The following is a 16708-nucleotide window of genomic DNA, read 5'->3' on the forward strand; positions in this document are numbered from 1 at the left end:
ACTGCAAACTTCGACTCCCAGGTTCAAGCGATTCTCCTGCCTCAGCCTCCCAAGTAGCTGGGATTACAGATACACACAACCATGCCCAGCTAATTTTTTTTTTTTTTTTTTTGAGGCGGAGTTTTGCTCTTGTTACCCAGGCTGGAGTGCAATGGCGCGATCTCGGCTCACCGCAACCTCCGCCTCTTGGGTTCAGGCAATTCTCCTGCTTCAGCGTCCTGAGTAGCTGGGATTACAGGCACGCGCCACCATGCCCAGCTAATTTTTTGTATTTTTAGTAGAGACGGGGTTTCACCATGTTGACCAGGATGGTCTCGATCTCTTGACCTCGTGATCCCCCCGCCTCGGCCTCCCAAAGTGCTGGGATTACAGGCTTGAGCCACTGCGCCCGGCCTCCAGCTAATTTTTATATTTTTAGTCAAGATGGGGTTTCACCATGTTGGCCAGGATGGTCTTGATCTCCTGACCTTGTGATCTGCCTTCCTCGGCCTCCCAAAGTGCTGGGATTACAGCTGTGAGCCATCACGCCCGGCCCACAATTTCTTTCTTGTGTATAGTATGAGATAGAGATCCAGCTTGACTTTTCCCATGTAAAGTAAGCTGCTTCTCCCAAAACCACACCACAGAATCCACCCTTTCCCACTGACTTGTGGAAACCCCCTCCGTCTTACCCTAAGTGCCCAAAGATTGGAGCGTGTGCTGGGCTGTCTTCTCTGTCCCATTGGTCCATTTGTTAATGCAAAAATGCCCTGCTGTTCTGATGGTTGTGGCTTTGAAATATGTTTTACTCTCTCAGAGACTGACTACTCCCTTGTTCTTCTTTTGTAGAATTGTCTTAGGTCATCACTGGACTTTAGTTCTTTTGTGTAAATTTTGGTGTCAGCTGGCCCCATTCCCCAGTGGGATAACAATAATAAGTATGATCAATTTTATTATTACTTGTTGTTATTCTAGCATTCCATGTCTAACCTTGAACTCCTTAGACTAGAAGGAGCCATCCCAGGTTTTGAAGTCACTTCCTGCATTTCTGTTGGGACAGAATGGGCTTTAGTTTTACACTAGTTTCTTTGGTTTTATTTTTTTTCACTTTTTTTTTTTTGAGGTGGAGTCTCACTCTTTCACCCAGGCTGGAGTGCAGTGGTGTGATCTTGGCTCACTGTAACCTCTACCTCCTGAGTTCAAGCAGTTCTGCCTCAGCCTCCCTAGTAGCTGGGATTGCAGGCAAATACCACCACACTCAGCTAATTTTTGTATTTTTAGTAGAGCCGAGGTTTCACCATGTTGACCAGGCTGATCTCAAAACCTGAGCTCAGGTGATCCGCCCGCATCTGCCTCCCAAAGTGCTGGGATTACAAGTGTGAACCACCACGCCTGGCCCTTTTTTTTTTTTTTTTAAGACAGGCTTCACTCAATCACCCAGGCTGAAGTACAGCAGTGTTATCATAGCTCAGTGTAACCTCAAACTCTTGAGCTTAAGTGATCCTCTCATCTCAGCCATGTGTAGTCCCAAGTAGCTGTAGGCACACTCCACTACACCTGGCTAATTTGTAAATTTTTTGTAGAGATGGAGCCTTCCTTTGTTGCCTCGGCTGGTCTTGAACTCCTAGCCTCAAGTGATCCTCCTGCCTCAGCCTCTCAAATTCTTTCACTTTTTAAAACTATTGTGGTAACATACATACAACATAAAATTTACCATCTGGCCGGGCATGGTGGCTCACGCCTGTATTCCCAACACTTTGGGAGGCTGAGGCGGGTGGATCACCGGAGGTGAGGAGTTCGAGACCAGCCTGGCCAACATGGCAAAACCGCATCTCTACTAACCCTACAAAATTAGCCTGGTGTGGTGGCACACACCTGTAATCCCATCTACTCTGGAGGCTGAGGCAGGAGAATCGCTTGAACTCAGGAGGCTGAGGTTGCAGTGAGCCGGGATCATGCCGTTCGTTGCACTCCAGCCTGGGCAGCAGAGCAAGACTCCATCTCAAAAAAGAAAAACAACTTATCCTGTTAGCCGTTTTTGAATATATCATTCAGTGACATTAAGTACATTTGTGTCATTTTGTTTTGTTTTGTTTTTCTTAACGTTTTTTAGGAACAGGATCTCTCTGTGTTGCCCAAGCTGGTCTCACACTCCTGGGCTCAAGTGATCCTTCCACCTCAGCCTCCCAAGTCCTGGGATTATAGGTGTGAGCCACTGCGTCCAGCCCATTCACATTATTGTGCAACCATCACCACCACCCATCTTTAGAACTTACTCATCTTTCCAAACTGAAACTCTGGCCCCATTAAACACTCACTCCCCATTCCCCTTCCCCAGTCCCTGGCACCCACTGTTCTATTTTCTGTCTGTTTAAATCTGACTACTCTAGGGCCAGGCGTGGCAGCTCACACCTGTAACCCCAGCACTTTGGGAGGCTGAGGCAGGCAGATCACCTGAGGTCAGGAGTTCGAGATCAACCTGGCCAACGTGGTAAAACCCTGTCTCTACTAAAAATACAAAATTTATTTTGTATGGTGGGCACCTAAAATCCCAGCTATTCAGGAGGCTGAGGCAGGAGAATCACTTGAACCCAGGAGGCAGAGGTTGCAGTGAGCCGAGATTGTACCATTGCACTCCAGCCTAATCAATGGAGTGAGTGTCTGTAGCAAATAATAATGATAATAAATCTTAACAACTGTAAGGGACCTTGTGTGAATGGAATCATGCAATGTTTTTGTCTCTTTTGCATCTGGCTTCTTTCACTTAGCATAATGTTGCTCTACCTCATTTATGGCTTCCCCAGGATTTCTTTTTTCTTCCTTTTTTTATTTTTTTAAGACAGGGTTTCATCATATTGGCCAGGCTGGTCTTCAACTCCTGACCTCAGGTGATCCGCCCACCTCGGCCTTCCAGAGTGCTGAGATTACAGGCATGAGCCACCACGCCTTGCCTCTTTTTTTTTTTTTTTTTTTTTTTTGAGACGGGGTTTCGCTCTTGTTACTCAGGCTAGAGTGCAATGGCGCGATCTCGGCTCACCGCAACCTCCACCTCCTGGTTTCAGGCAATTCTCCTGCCTCAGCCTCCTGAGTAGCTGGGATTACAGGCACAGGCCACCATGCCCAGCTACTTTTTTGTATTTTTAGTAGAGATGGGGTTTCACCATATTGACCAGGATGGTCTCGATCTCTTGACCTCGTGATCCACCCGCCGCGGCCTCCCAAAGTGCTGGGATTACAGGCTTGAGCCACTGCGCCCGGCCCTTTTTTTTTTTTTTTTTTTTTTTTTTTAAAGATGGGATTTCACCATGTTGGTCAGGGTGGTCTTGAACTCCCGACCTCAGGTGATCTGCCCACCTTGGCCTCCAAAGTGCTTGGATTACAGGCGTGAACTACCATGCTCGGCCTTTTTTTTATTATTATTGGAAACAGAGTCTTGCTCTATCCCCCAGGCTGGATGGAGTGCAGTGGCATGATCTCGGCTTACTGCAACCTCCACTTCCCAGGTTCAAGCAAATCTCGCGCCTCAGCCTCCTGAATCACTGGAATTACAAATGCCCACCACCACGCCCAGCTAATTTTTGTATTTTTAGTAGAGACGGCGTTTTACCATGTTGGCTAGGCTGGTCTTGAACTCCTGACCTTGTGATCCGCCCACCATGGCCTCTGAAAGTGCTGGGATTACAGGCATGAGCCTGCCTGCCAAGACATGTTTTTATCTGATTTTTTTTTAATTTTTTTTTTTTTTTAATATGGGGTTTCACCATGTTGGTCAGGCTGGTCTTGAGCTCCCGACCTCAGGTGATCCGCCCGCCTTGGCCTCCAAAGTGCTTGGATTACAGGCATGAGCCACCACTCCTGGCCCATCTGATTTTTTTTAAAGAGGTAGGTCTTGCTCTGTTGCCAGGCTGAATTGCAGTGGCATGATTTCTGCTCACTACAACCTCCGCCTCCCGGGTTCAAGTAATTCTCCTCCCTCAGCCTCCCGCATAGCTGAGGCTATAGGTGTTCGCCACCACGCCTGGCTAATTTTTTGTATTTTTAGTAGAGACCGGGTTTCACCATGTTGGCCAGGCTGGTCTGGAACTCCTGATCTCAGGTGATCCACCTGCCTTGGCCTCCCAAAGCCACCTGCTCAAGGGGCGACCTTGGCAGCTCTGTGCCTCAGTTTCATCATTCATAATAATCCAACTTCCCTCTGAGGTCCAGGAAGACTGGATGTGGTAACAACAAAATCAGCCCTTGGACAGCACCCGGCCTGGGGTGTGTGACCCGCAGGGTGGTGGTTTGGCTTTTAGCAGATTCCTCATTTCCTGTCCCTCCAGGCCTCCCACAAGTTCCTGTTGAATCATCCTCGTCACCCCCAGGGTCCGAGGTAGCCTCCCTGACAGAGCCTGAGAAGACCCCAGGCTGGGTGCCCACCCAGGACACCCACAGGGAGCCCACCAGGCAAGCAGCCTCCCAAGAGTCTGAGGAGGCCAGGGGCACCGGTAAGTGGTGGGTAGCCACCAAGAGGCATGGGCACCTGAATGACTTCAACTCGGAGTCTGGCCTTGAAGGGTTCTCATAACACCGCTTCTGTCCTCCCGTCCAGGCGGGCCTCCGGCAGGCATGCAAACTATCATGAAACAGAAAGAGGAGATTGCAGACCCCGTGACCCACCAGAGGAGCCTCCAGTTCGTGGGGGTCAATGGCGGGTGAGAGAAGACCCCCCCCCAACTCCATACTTCCCGCCCCTCCCTCCACTCATCCACACACACGAGTCTCCTAATTTCCTCATTCCAAGCCCCTTGCTTTGGTTAATTCATTTATTAACCAAACCACAATGGAGAGATGAGGAAACAGGAATGAGGAGGCTGAGCACGTTGCTGGAGCTCACTCTGTGTCCTAGGAGTTGGCCCCGGGTGGCCTGGCTCAACTGCTCAGGGTGTCAGCACTCCACTGCGCTGCCCCACGGAAGGTGCCGGACTCCACTTCCTGCCCCGAGAGAGCTCCTGGTCAGTGGGGAGCTGGGCGCTGATGGGTAGTTGGAGCCACTTAGCAGGTTGTGGTTGGAGCTGTGAGGGGGACGACACTCAGGTGGTACAGGGGCCTCAAGGAAGACACAGGTGCCGGGCGCAGTGGCTCAAGCCTGTAATCCCAGCACTTTGGGAGGCCGAGGCGGGTGGATCACAAGGTCGAGAGATCGAGACCAACCTGGTCAACATGGTGAAACCCCGTCTCTACTAAAAATACAAAACCTTAGCTGGGCATGGTGGCGCGTGCCTATAATCCCAGCTACTCAGGAGGCTGAGGCAGGACAATTGCCTGAACCCAGGAGGCGGAGGTTTCGGTGAGCCGAGATCGTGCCATTGCACTCCAGCCTGGGTAACAAGAGCGAAACTCAGTCTCAAAAAAAAAAAAAAAAGACAGACACAGGTGGCCCTAGGGTGATTCCAGAAGGAGGAGACACAGGTGCTGCAAGAGAAGTGGAATCCAGCAAGGCAAAGATAGGGCATGAGGATGGCTCTCCTGGCAGGGGCACAGTGTGGGTAAAGGCTCAGAGGCGGGAAAGCAGAGTGACATGAGAAGCAGGAGGTGCAGGGAGTGATGGCTGGTTTGGGGCTTTGAATGCTGAGCCTAGAAGCTTGATTAGGTTTTGTCCAGAGGCAGCAAGAAATAGGAGAGAGCCCTATTTGCAGTGGGATGAGTGTGTGAATCACCTGTGTTAAAAGGGCTAGAGGGACCAGGCGTGATGGCTCACGCCTGTAATCCCAGCACTTTCGGAGGCTGAGGCGGTCGGATCACTTGAGCTCAGGAGTTCAAGACCAGCCTGGCCAACATCATGAAACCCTGTCTCTACGAAAAATACCAAAAAATAGCTGGGTGTGGTGGGCACAGTTCCAGCTACTTGGGAGGCTGAGGCAGGAGACTCGCTTAACCCAGGAGGCAGAAGTTGCAGTGAACCTAGATCTCACCATTGCACTCCAGCCTGGGCAACAGAGTGAGACTCCATCTCAAAAAAAAAAAAAAAATGCTAGAGGTCGTGTGCAATGGCTCACGCCTGTAATCCCAGCACTCAGGGAGACTAAGGCAGATGGATCACCTGAGCTCAGGAGTTTGAGACCAGTCTGGCCAACATGGCAAAACATTATCTCTACTAAAAAATACAAAAATTAGCCGAGCACAGTGGTATAAGCGGTAGTCCCAGCTACTCTGGAGGCTGAAGCAGAATTGCTTGAACCCAGGAGGCAGAGGTTGCAGTGAGCCGAGATTGCACAACTGGGCACTAGCCTGGGCAACAGAGTCAGACTCGATCTTAAAAAGACAGGGGTGGGCGTCGTGGCTCATGCCTGTAATCCCAGCACTCTGGGAGGCTGAGGTGGATGGATCACTTGAGGTCAGGAGTGTGAGACCAGCCTGACCAAATAATGAAACCCTGTCTCTATTAAAAATAAAAACATTGGCCGGGCGCGGTGGCTCAAGCCTGTAATCCCAGCACTTTGGGAGGCCGAGGCGGGTGGATCACGAGGTCGAGAGATCGAGACCATCCTGGTCATCATGGTGAAACCCCGTCTCTACTAAAAATACAAAAGCTGAGGCAGGAGAATTGCTTGAACCCAGGAGGCGGAGGTTGCGGTGAGCCGAGATCGCGCCATTGCACTCCAGCCTGGGTAACAAGAGCGAAACTCCGTCTCAAAAAAAAATAAAATAAAATAAATAAAAAATAAAAAATAAATAAAAACATTAAGGCCGGGCGCGGTGGCTCAAGCCTGTAATCCCAGCACTTTGGGAGGCCGAGGCGGGTGGATCACGAGGTCGAGAGATCGAGACCATCCTGGTCAACATGGTGAAACCCCGTCTCTACTAAAAATACAAAAAACTAGCTGGGCATGGTGGCGCGTGCCTGTAATCCCAGCTACTCAGGAGGCTGAGGCAGGAGAATTGCCTGAGCCCAGGAGGTGGAGGTTTTGGTGAGCTGACATCGCGCCATGGCACTCCAGCCTGGGTAACAAGAGCAAAACTCTGTCTCAAAAAATAAAAATAAAAAATAAAAACATTAGCTGTGCATGGTGGTGGGCACCTGTAATCCCAGCTACCCAGGAGGCTGAAGCAGGAGAATTGCTTGAACCCGGGAGAGGGAGGTTGCAGTGAGCCAAGATCGTGCCACTGGACTTCAGCCTGGGCAACAGAGTGAGGCTCCATCTCAAAAAAAAAAAAAAAGCAGGGAGTGGTGTGCTAGAAATGTCAAAGAGCAGCAAGTGAGAAGCAGTGCCCCTCGCCCCAAGCATGCTCACGATCACTGCTAATGTTCCCTGAGCACTTACCATGGGCCCGTTGCTGTAGACCACATCCCCGCAGCCCTGAAATGCCAACACTGCCACTGAACAGAAGGGGAAGCTGACGCCCACAGAGGTCAGGCAGCCAGATCCTTGCCTTCCTTTCCCGCCATTTCTCATCCCATCTGCAGCATCTCCCCCACCCTGCTCGTTCCTCCCCAGGTATGAGTCGTCATCCGAGGACTCCAGCACAACAGAGAACATCTCAGACAATGACAGCACAGAGAACGAGGCCCCAGAGCCGGGGGAGAGGGTTCCGAGTGTGACCGAAGCCCCCCAGCTCAGACCTGCAGGGACGGCAGTGGCCAAGACCAGCCGGCAGGAGTGCCAACTGTCTCGAGAATCTCAGCACATACCCACAGCAGAGGGGGCGTCGGGATCAAACACAGAGGAGGAGATCAGGTCAGTTTTGTGGGTGGGAGGGATTTAAGCAGGGCCAGGAATGGATGACCTCTACCTCAAACCCCACCATTCACGCCCTTTGAAGGACCCTCCTATCAGCCATGCTCACTTTAGTCTGAATTATCAAACAATCGCTTGCTCCTTCTGGGCATCTGAAGTTCTAGAGGCTTTGCTAAAGGCCCTGGTGGAAGTATTTTGGGCTGCCGGGGTTAGGATTTAGGGGGCCAGCCAAAGTTTATCCTGAAGCTACCCACCTACTTTGGGACGTTCGCTCTACCTGCCTGTTCTGTTTATGTCTCTTTTTTATTTCCCTGGTGAAAAAATTTGCCCTTGGGAAATATCTTCCATCTGCCAGTGGGCATTTAGAATGAACTTCAGCTTGTGTGTCCATTCTCCCTTGGGGGTCTGCGTGTTCCCCACATCTGCCTTTTGGGGTGCAATGTAAATGTGTGTTCCGGGTGAAGGAGGGTCTGAGATGCCACCATTCAGGTCTCCCTAGTGTGGGTGACATGGTGCAGAACGTCAGGTCCCTTCCCAGGCACCAGCGTGGGATATGAGGATTTGGAGGGAGAACGCAGGGGGCTGGGGGTTACTTAGTTCCCCGCTTGTCTGTTCCTGGCAGGATGGAGCTAAGCCCTGACCTCATCTCAGCCTGCTTGGCCCTGGAAAAGTACCTGGACAATGCCAACGCCCTCACAGAGCGGGAGCTGGTAAGGTCTGGCCCTGGGCCCGCCCTGGACCCCTACTCCCACCACACCCGTGGCCTCTCCTCATCCTCAGTGACTTCCTGCTCCTGCCTAGTGGGGACTCTAAGACCCAAGCCCAAAGCTTCGGGGTGGGTGGTGCTCGAGTTACGGGCCTCGGAGAGAGGCCAGGGAGATAGGGCGAGGCTGGAGGGTGACTGTTTGCTGGCCAAGCCTGGCCTGGGGTTCCTGTTCTTACTGGGAGCTTCCGGGGAGGGACATCCAGATTTCCCTTTTTGGGCGTCTACACTTGACTTTGGAGATTATAACCAGGGCCGGGCGCAGTCCCTGTCATCCCAGTGCTTTGGGAGGTCAAGGCAGGAGGATTGCTTGAGGCCAGGAGTTCAAAACCAGCCTGAGCAACATAGTGAGACCCCATTTCTTTCTTTTCCTTTCTTTCTTTTTTGAGACGGAGTTTCGCTCTTGTTACCCAGGCTGGAGTGCAATGGCACAAACTCGGCTCACCGCAACCTCCGCCTCCTGGGTTCAGGCAACTCTCCTGCCTCAGCCTCCTAAGTAGCTGGGATTACAGGCACGCGCCACCATGCCCAGCTAATGTTTTATATTTTTAGTAGAGACGGGGTTTCACCACGTTGACCAGGATGGTCTCGATCTCGACCTCGTGATCCACCCGCCTCAGCCTCCCAAAGTGCTGGGATTACAGGCTTGAGCCACCGCACCCGGCCCGTGAGACCCAATTTCTACAAACAAATTCTTTTATTTTTTGAGACGGAGTCTCACTCTGTCGCCCAGGCTGGAGTGCAGTGGCATGATCTCAGCTCACTGCAACCTCTGCCTCCCCGGTTCAAGCAAGTCTCCTGCCTCAGCCTCCCAAGTATCTGGGACTACTAGCACGCCTGGCTAATTTTTTGTATTTTGAGTAGAGATGGGGTTTTACCATGTTGTCCAGGTTGGTCTCCAACTCATGACCTCAAGTGATCTACCCACCGCAGCCTCCCAAAGTGCTGGGATTACAGGCGTGAACCACTGTACCCAACCTCTACAAATATTTTTTTATATTAGCCAGTCATAGTGGTGCTTGCCTGTAGTCCCAGCTACTTGGGAGGTGGAGATGGGAAGGTAGCTTGAGCCTAGGAGGGTGAGGCCGCCATGAGCCCTGATCATGCCACTGCACTCCAGCCTGGGCAACAGAGCAGACCCCATGGTTTTAAAAAAAAAAAAAAAAAAAAAAAAGGAAGCCAGACACAGTAGCTTATGCCTGTAATCCCAGCACTTTGGGAGACCAAGGCTGGTGGATCGCCTTAGGTCAAGAGTTCTAGACCAGCCTGGCCAAAACATGACAAAATTCTGTCTCTACTGAACATACAAAAATTAGCTGGGCGTGGTGGCAGGTGCGTGTAATCCCAGCTACTTGGTAAACTGAGGCAGGAGAATTGCTTGAACCCAAGGTGGACGTTGCAGTGATCTGAGATCATGCCACTGTACTCCAGCCCTGGCAACAAGAGCAAAACTCTGTCTCAAAAAAAAAAAAAAAAAAAAAAAAAAAAGCTGGGCACGGTGGCTCTTGCTTATAATCCCAGCACTTTGTGGGGCTGAAGCGGGTAGATTACTAGGTCAGGAGATCAAGACCATCCTGGCCAACATGGTGAAACTCCATCTCTATTAAAAATAGAAAAAATTAGCTGGGTGTGGTGGTGGGAACCTGTAATCCCAGCTACTCAAGAGGCTGAGGCAGGAGAATCGCGTGAAACCAGGAGGCAGAGGTTGCAGTGACCTGAGATCACGCCACTGCATTCCAACCCGGTGACGGAGTGAGACTCCATCTCAAAAAAGAGAGAGAGAAGCTATATCCAGGGTGGAGGCGCTCACACCTTCCTCGAGGGAACATGTTGGGGATTAGAGTCTGCACCCTACTCCGAGGGTCTTATTGGGACAGGGATGTCTACGCTTCCCTCTGGGAGTGTCTGCACTTCCCTTGAGAGCCTTTTCCAGGACGAGGGCACCACACTTTGCTCCAGGGGGCCCGTCGGGGTTGGGGGGTGTCCCAGTGGGCCTCCCCGCCCTCACACCCTTCCCCCGACTCGCATGCAGAAAGTGGCCTACACCACGGTGCTGCAGGAGTGGCTGCGCCTGGCCTGCCGCAGCGACGCACACCCCGAGCTTGTGCGGCGGCACCTGGTCACGTTCCGGGCCATGTCTGGGCGGCTGCTGGACTACGTGGTCAACATCGCCGACAGCAACGGCAACACAGCGCTGCACTACTCCGTGTCTCACGCCAACTTCCCGGTGGTGCAGCAGCTGCTGGACAGCGGTGAGCCCTGCGGGGAGGACAAGGCTCCAAACCGGCTGCTGTCCGCCGTCCCCAGCCTGATAGGGAAGGCACTGCCCTCCCTGTCTGATGGAGGAGGAGGATGATGGGGGAGGTGTGGCCTTCTCAGTATAATAGAGGGAACACCTCTCTCCCAGTCTGACATGGGAGATGCCACCTTCCAATCAGATGTGGAGGGACACCTGTTCTCCAGTCCGATAGAGGAGACACTATCTTCCCAGTTCCATGAGGGGGTACATGATGGCCCTCCCAGTCTGATGGAGGAGATGCTGCCTTCCCAGTTTGATGGGGGAGATGTGACTTTCCCAGTTTGATATGGGAGATGCCACCTTGCGAGTCTGATGGTGGGGGGACACCACCCTCCCAGGCTGATGGAGGAGATACACCTGCCTAGCCTAATGAAGGAGACATCCTCTTCCCAGTTCATTGTCTGGGGGAGGTGGCCCTCCCAGTCTGATAAAGGAGATGCTGTCTTCCCAGTCTAATGGTGGAGACACTGCCCTCCCAGTCTAACAAGGGAGACATGACTCTTCCTAGTCTGACAGCAGAGACTCCATCCTCCTGGTCTTACGGGAGAGATGCTGTCCTCCCAGTCTGATGGAGGAGACACCGCCTTCCCAGTCTGGTGGGGGAGGTACACGTCCTACCTTTAGCCAGCGTAATGGAAAAGGCAGAAGTGATCTTAGGGAAAACACGTGGCCCTCCAGCATCCCCAGACACACCTGCAGGATGGAGGTGACATCCCTGGAGCCCTGGTCTAAGAGAAGGATGCGGCCTCAAGTCAGGCTTGGAAGGAAGACATGGTCCTCAGTTAGGCAGGAAGAAACATGCCCTTCTATTGGGGAGACGGCCTCCCAGGGTGATGAAGGATGCAGGGCCCACAGGCTGATGGGGGAGACATGGGCCAGTCTGAGAGTAAATGGCTGTTCCAAATTAATGGGGGAGACCCAGTTTCTGTTCTCAGCCCTAAATACAGATGCCCAGCATCGGGGGCCCCAGATCTGATGAAGGAGGGATCGTCTCCAAGTTCAGGAGCCCCTGGTCTAGTGGGGTGACCCAGTGGAGATGGAGGCCTCTGGGCAGAGTAGGGTCCTCTGTCTGAGAAAAGCAAGGGAGGGAGGCATGCTAGACTGATGGAGGAGACGTGATACCCATGTTCCTTGGGGTGGTCCACCAGCAGAGATGCCTGGTCTGAGGGTTCACACCACCCCTCTAGGTGTCTGCAAGGTGGATAAACAGAACCGTGCTGGCTACAGCCCAATTATGCTCACTGCCCTGGCCACCCTGAAGACCCAGGACGACATCGAGACTGTCCTTCAGCTCTTCCGGCTTGGCGACGTCAATGCCAAAGCCAGCCAGGTAGGGTCCCTCGGCAGCTGCAGACCCAGGCGGCTCTTCCTGCTTTGTGGCATCCCAGCTGGGTGCCAGGCCCAAATCCGGGTGGTCTAGCTCTTCATGGCCAGGCTGCCTCTGACACAGGCCCTTCTTGTGGAAACTGGAAGGAATGGAGGATATGGGGGTCCTTACCTTTCTTTTTTTTTTTTTTTCTTTTCTTTTTTTTTTTTTTTTGAGACAGAGTTTCGCTCTTGTTACCCAGGCTGGAGTGCAATGGCGCGATCTCGGCTCACCGCAACCTCCGCTGCCTGGGTTCAGGCAATTCTCCTGCCTCAGCCTCCTGAGTAGCTGGGATTACAGGCACGCGCCACCACGCCCAGCTAATTTTTTTGTATTTTTAGTAGAGACGGGGTTTCGCCATGTTGACCAGGATGGTCTCGATCTCTTGACCTCGTGATCCACCCGCCTCGGCCTCCCAAAGTGCTGGGATTACAGGCTTGAGCCACCGCGCCCGGCCCCTTACCTTTCTTAATATGACCCTGTCCTACATCCTGCTGGACAGTTCATTGAGCAGCAACTGGGTTCCCCGAGCTGGATACTGGGGACTCAAATGGTGAATAAGCAGGCATGGTCTCCTGAAGCTCACTAGCTCGTGCTTTGAGACATACACATTTCAGGAAGCACCAGGACTCAAGCCAGTATGGACTCAAGGGCTACAGGAAGCCACCAGGGGAGTTTAAGCAGGGAAGTGGCGTGGACTGATCCCTGGTTTGAGAGCTCCCTTCGGATGTGTGTTGGAAAGCAGAAACAGTTGACTGTGGAGGTGACTGGGGCCTATGAACAGGTGTCTGGGCAAAAGCGCAAGGAAGGCCACGTGCAGTAGCTCACACCTGTAATTTCAGCACTTTGGGAGGACAGTGCGGACAGATCACCGGAGGTCGGGAGTTCCAGACCAGCCTGACCAACAAGGAGAAACCCCATCTCGACTAAAAATACAAAATTAGCCAGGTGTGGTGGCACATGCCCGTAATCCCAGCTACTCAGGAGGCTGAGGCAGGAGAATCGCTTGAACCCGGGAGGTGGAGGTTGCAGTGAGCTGAGATCGCGCCATGGCACTCCAGCCTGGGCAACAAGAGCGAAACTCCTTCTCAAACATAAAGAAAATTTAAAAAAGACCAGAGAAGCAGGGACCTGGTGGGGACAGTGAGGAGGAGGATTGGGAACAGCCTGCAGACAGCAAAGGAACACAACAGGGAGCTGTGATGAGCCATAGAAGGCATGACTTGCTTTATCTTTATTGATTTAATTTTGCTTTAATTTCCAAGAATTTTTTTTTTAGTGACTTCATTTTCAAAAAATGAAGGCCAGGCACCGTGGCTCATGCCTGTAATTGCAGCACTGTGGGAGGCTGAGTTGGGCAGATCACTTGAGGTCAGGAGTTCAAGACCAGCCTGGCCAACATGGTGAAACCCTGTCTTTACTAAAAAATAAAAAAATTAGCCGGGCATGGTGGCACATGCCTGTAATCCCAGATACTCAGGAGGTGGCAGTAAAATCACTTGAACCTGGGAAGTGGAGGTTGCAGTGAGCTGAGATCACACCGCTGCACCCCAGCCTGGGTGACAGAGTGAGATTCTGTCTCAAAAAAAAAAAAAAATTAAGGTGAGGTTTGGCAAGGTGGCTAATGCCTGTAATCGCAGCACTTTGGGAGAACAAGGCAGGAGTATTGCTTGAGGTCAGGAGTTCGAGACCAGCCTGGGCAGCATAGGGAAACCCCCCCCCACCCCCCACCAACCCTCCTCTATTAAAAAAGAAAGAAAAGAAGGTGAAATTCACAAAACAAGATTAACCCCTTTATTTCTAACTTTTTTTTTTTTTTTGAGACAGGGTCTCACTTTGTCACCCAGGCTGGATTGCGGTGGCATCATCACAGCTCACTGTAGCCTTGACCTTCTGTGCTCAAGCAGTCCCCCCGCCTCGGCCTCCCAAAGTGCTCGGATTACTGGCCTGGGCCACAGCGCACAAAACACCCTTTGAAAGGGAACAGTTTGCCTGGGCAACATGGAAAACCCTATCTATACAAAAAATACAAAAATTAGCCAGGCACTGTGGCTCATGCCTATAATCCCAGCTACTCAGGAGGCTGAGGTGGGAGGATCACCCAAGCCTGGGGAAGTCGAGGCTGCCGTGAGCTGCAATCGTGCCACTGCACTCCAACCTGGGCAACAGAGCAAGACCCTGTCTCTCAAACAAAACAATACTAAAATCACTGCTGGCATGAAAACACCTTCACCGTGTTGTGCAACCAGCACCTCTGTCTAATTCCAGAACGTTCTCATCACCCCCAAAGGAAGCCTGTATCCAGTAGTAGTCATTCATTATTTCTCCCCCTGCCTCCGCTTCTCCTAGCCCCTCACAACTACTCTTCTGCTTTCTGTCTCCCCCAGTGATGAGAAGGGTTGTTTGAGATTCAGAAGGAGACCAGCAAGTTGAGGGTACATTTCACCATCAGAGTATGTGGGAGCCACAGCAGGTTCTAGAGCAAGGGTGTCCTGCCCCGGGGCCTGCATGAGCCATAATCCTGTTCCTTGCCCTCCCCAGGCCGGACAGACAGCCCTGATGCTGGCAGTCAGCCACGGGCGGGTGGACGTGGTCAAAGCCCTGCTGGCCTGCGAGGCGGACGTCAACGTGCAAGATGATGATGGCTCCACGGCCCTCATGTGCGCCTGTGAGCACGGTCACAAGGAGATCGCGGGGCTGCTGCTGGCTGTGCCCAGCTGTGACATCTCACTCATGGATCGCGTGAGTCTCCAACCAGGTGCACCCCGGGGAGGGCGGCAGCACAGTGTGGGGACATCCTTCCTAGCACCGATACTTTGCAGGACGGGAGCACAGCTCTGATGGTGGCCTTGGACGCGGGGCAGAGTGAGATTGCGTCCATGCTGTATTCCCGCATGAACATCAAGTGCTCGGTGAGTCTCAACCAGGCAGGGCGGGTGCGCAGCGGGCGGGGCTCTGAGAGGAGACAGATTTGTTTTTATTTTTGTTTTTGTTTTTGTTTTGAGACAGGATCTTTTTTTTTTTTTTTTTTTTTGAGACGGAGTTTCGCTCTTGTTACCCACGCTGGAGTGCAATGGCGCGATCTCGGCTCACCGCAACCTCCGCCTCCTGGGTTCAGGCAATTTTCCTGCCTCAGCCTCCTGAGTAGCTGGGATTACAGGCACACACCACCATGCCCAGCTAATTTTTTTTTTGGTATTTTTAGTAGAGACGGGTTTCACCGTGTTGACCAGGATGGTCTCGATCTCTTGACCTCGTGATCCACCCGCCTCGGCCTCCCAAAGTGCTGGGATTACAGGCTTGAGCCACCACGCCCGGCTGAGACAGGATCTTTTTTTTGAGACGGAGTTTTGCTCTCGTTGCCCAGGCTGGAGTGCAATGGCATGATCTCGGCTCACCGCAACCTCCGCTTCCCTGGTTCAAACGATTCTCCTGCCTCAGCCTCCTGAGTAGCTGGGATTACAGGCAGGCACCACCACACCTGGCTAATTTTGTACTTTTAGTAGAGGCGGGGTTTCTCCATCAGGCCGGTCTCAAACTCCCAACCTCAGGCGATCCCCCCACTTCAGCCTCCCAAAGTGCTGGGATTACAGATGTGAGCCACTGCTCCCAGCGAGACAGGGTCTTACTCTGTCACTCAGGCTGGAATGCGGCAGCACATTTATAATTCACTGCAGCCTCCACTTCCTGGGCTCAAGTGATCCTCCCACCTCGGCCTCCTGAGTAGCTGGGACTACAGGCTCATGCCACTATACCTGGCTGAGTTTTGTTTTGTTTTGTTTTCAGACGGTCTTGCTCTATCACCTAGACTGGAGTGCAGTGATGCAGTCTCCACCCGCTGCAACCTGTATCTCCCAGGTTCAAGCGATTCTCCTGCCTCATCCTCCAGAATAGCTGGGATTATAGGTGCACACCACCACGACCGGCTAATTTTTGAATTTTTAGTAAAGATAGGGTTTCACCAGGCTGATGTTAGCCAGGCTGGTCTTGAACTCCTGAGCTCAAGTGATCTGCCCACCTCTACCTCCCAAAGTGTTGGGATTACAGGCGTGAGCCATCGCACCTGGCCATTTTTTTTCTATCTTTTGTAGAGATGGGGGTCTCACTATGTTGCCCAGGCTGGGCTTGAACTCCTGGGTTTAAGCCATGCTTCCTCCTCGGCCTCTGAAAACGCCAGGATTACAGGGGTCGGCCACTGTCCCTGGCCAGGGGGACGGAGGCTTATGAAGAGCTGATTGTGTCTGGGGTTCCTGCTGAGAGCTTCATGGTCAGCTGCTTGCTAAACCCTCATGGTGCCCCAGTGAGGAAATTAGTCACAGAGAAGCTGCACGGTCATGGATGGCATAACAGTTTTCGCGCCTGGGTCTGTCTGGCTCCAAATGCACGTCTTAGTCACCATTCACTCATTTGAAAAATATTTATTGAGCACCCGCTGTGTGTTAGACCCAGTTCTAGGCAGTCCTCAGGGGTCACAGCACTGATCAAAACAGAAAACAGTATCCACCCATATGGAGGGGGCATTCTGGTAAGAGACATAATCAGGCGGGGCGCGGTGGCTCACACCTGTCATCCCAACACTTTGG

At 52.3% G+C, this 16708-nt stretch overlaps 1 protein-coding gene across 2 annotated transcripts in view; it reads left to right on the forward strand.

The window, feature by feature from the left end:
- Nucleotides 1-16708, forward strand: part of KANK2 (KN motif and ankyrin repeat domains 2) — a 36294-nt gene that overhangs the window by 17653 nt on the left and 1933 nt on the right. For both annotated transcript variants that reach the window (XM_010329533.3, XM_003941788.4), the window contains exons 5-12: nucleotides 4302-4466; nucleotides 4571-4673; nucleotides 7458-7697; nucleotides 8320-8407; nucleotides 10493-10712; nucleotides 11947-12089; nucleotides 14667-14867; nucleotides 14948-15037. In XM_010329533.3, the coding sequence (XP_010327835.2) occupies nucleotides 4302-4466; nucleotides 4571-4673; nucleotides 7458-7697; nucleotides 8320-8407; nucleotides 10493-10712; nucleotides 11947-12089; nucleotides 14667-14867; nucleotides 14948-15037 (1250 nt within the window). The remainder of the gene's footprint in view (nucleotides 1-4301; nucleotides 4467-4570; nucleotides 4674-7457; nucleotides 7698-8319; nucleotides 8408-10492; nucleotides 10713-11946; nucleotides 12090-14666; nucleotides 14868-14947; nucleotides 15038-16708) is intronic.

The sequence above is a fragment of the Saimiri boliviensis genome, chromosome 14 (assembly GCF_048565385.1).
Source record: "Saimiri boliviensis isolate mSaiBol1 chromosome 14, mSaiBol1.pri, whole genome shotgun sequence".
In the NCBI taxonomy this organism is placed as follows: Eukaryota; Metazoa; Chordata; class Mammalia; order Primates; family Cebidae; genus Saimiri; species Saimiri boliviensis.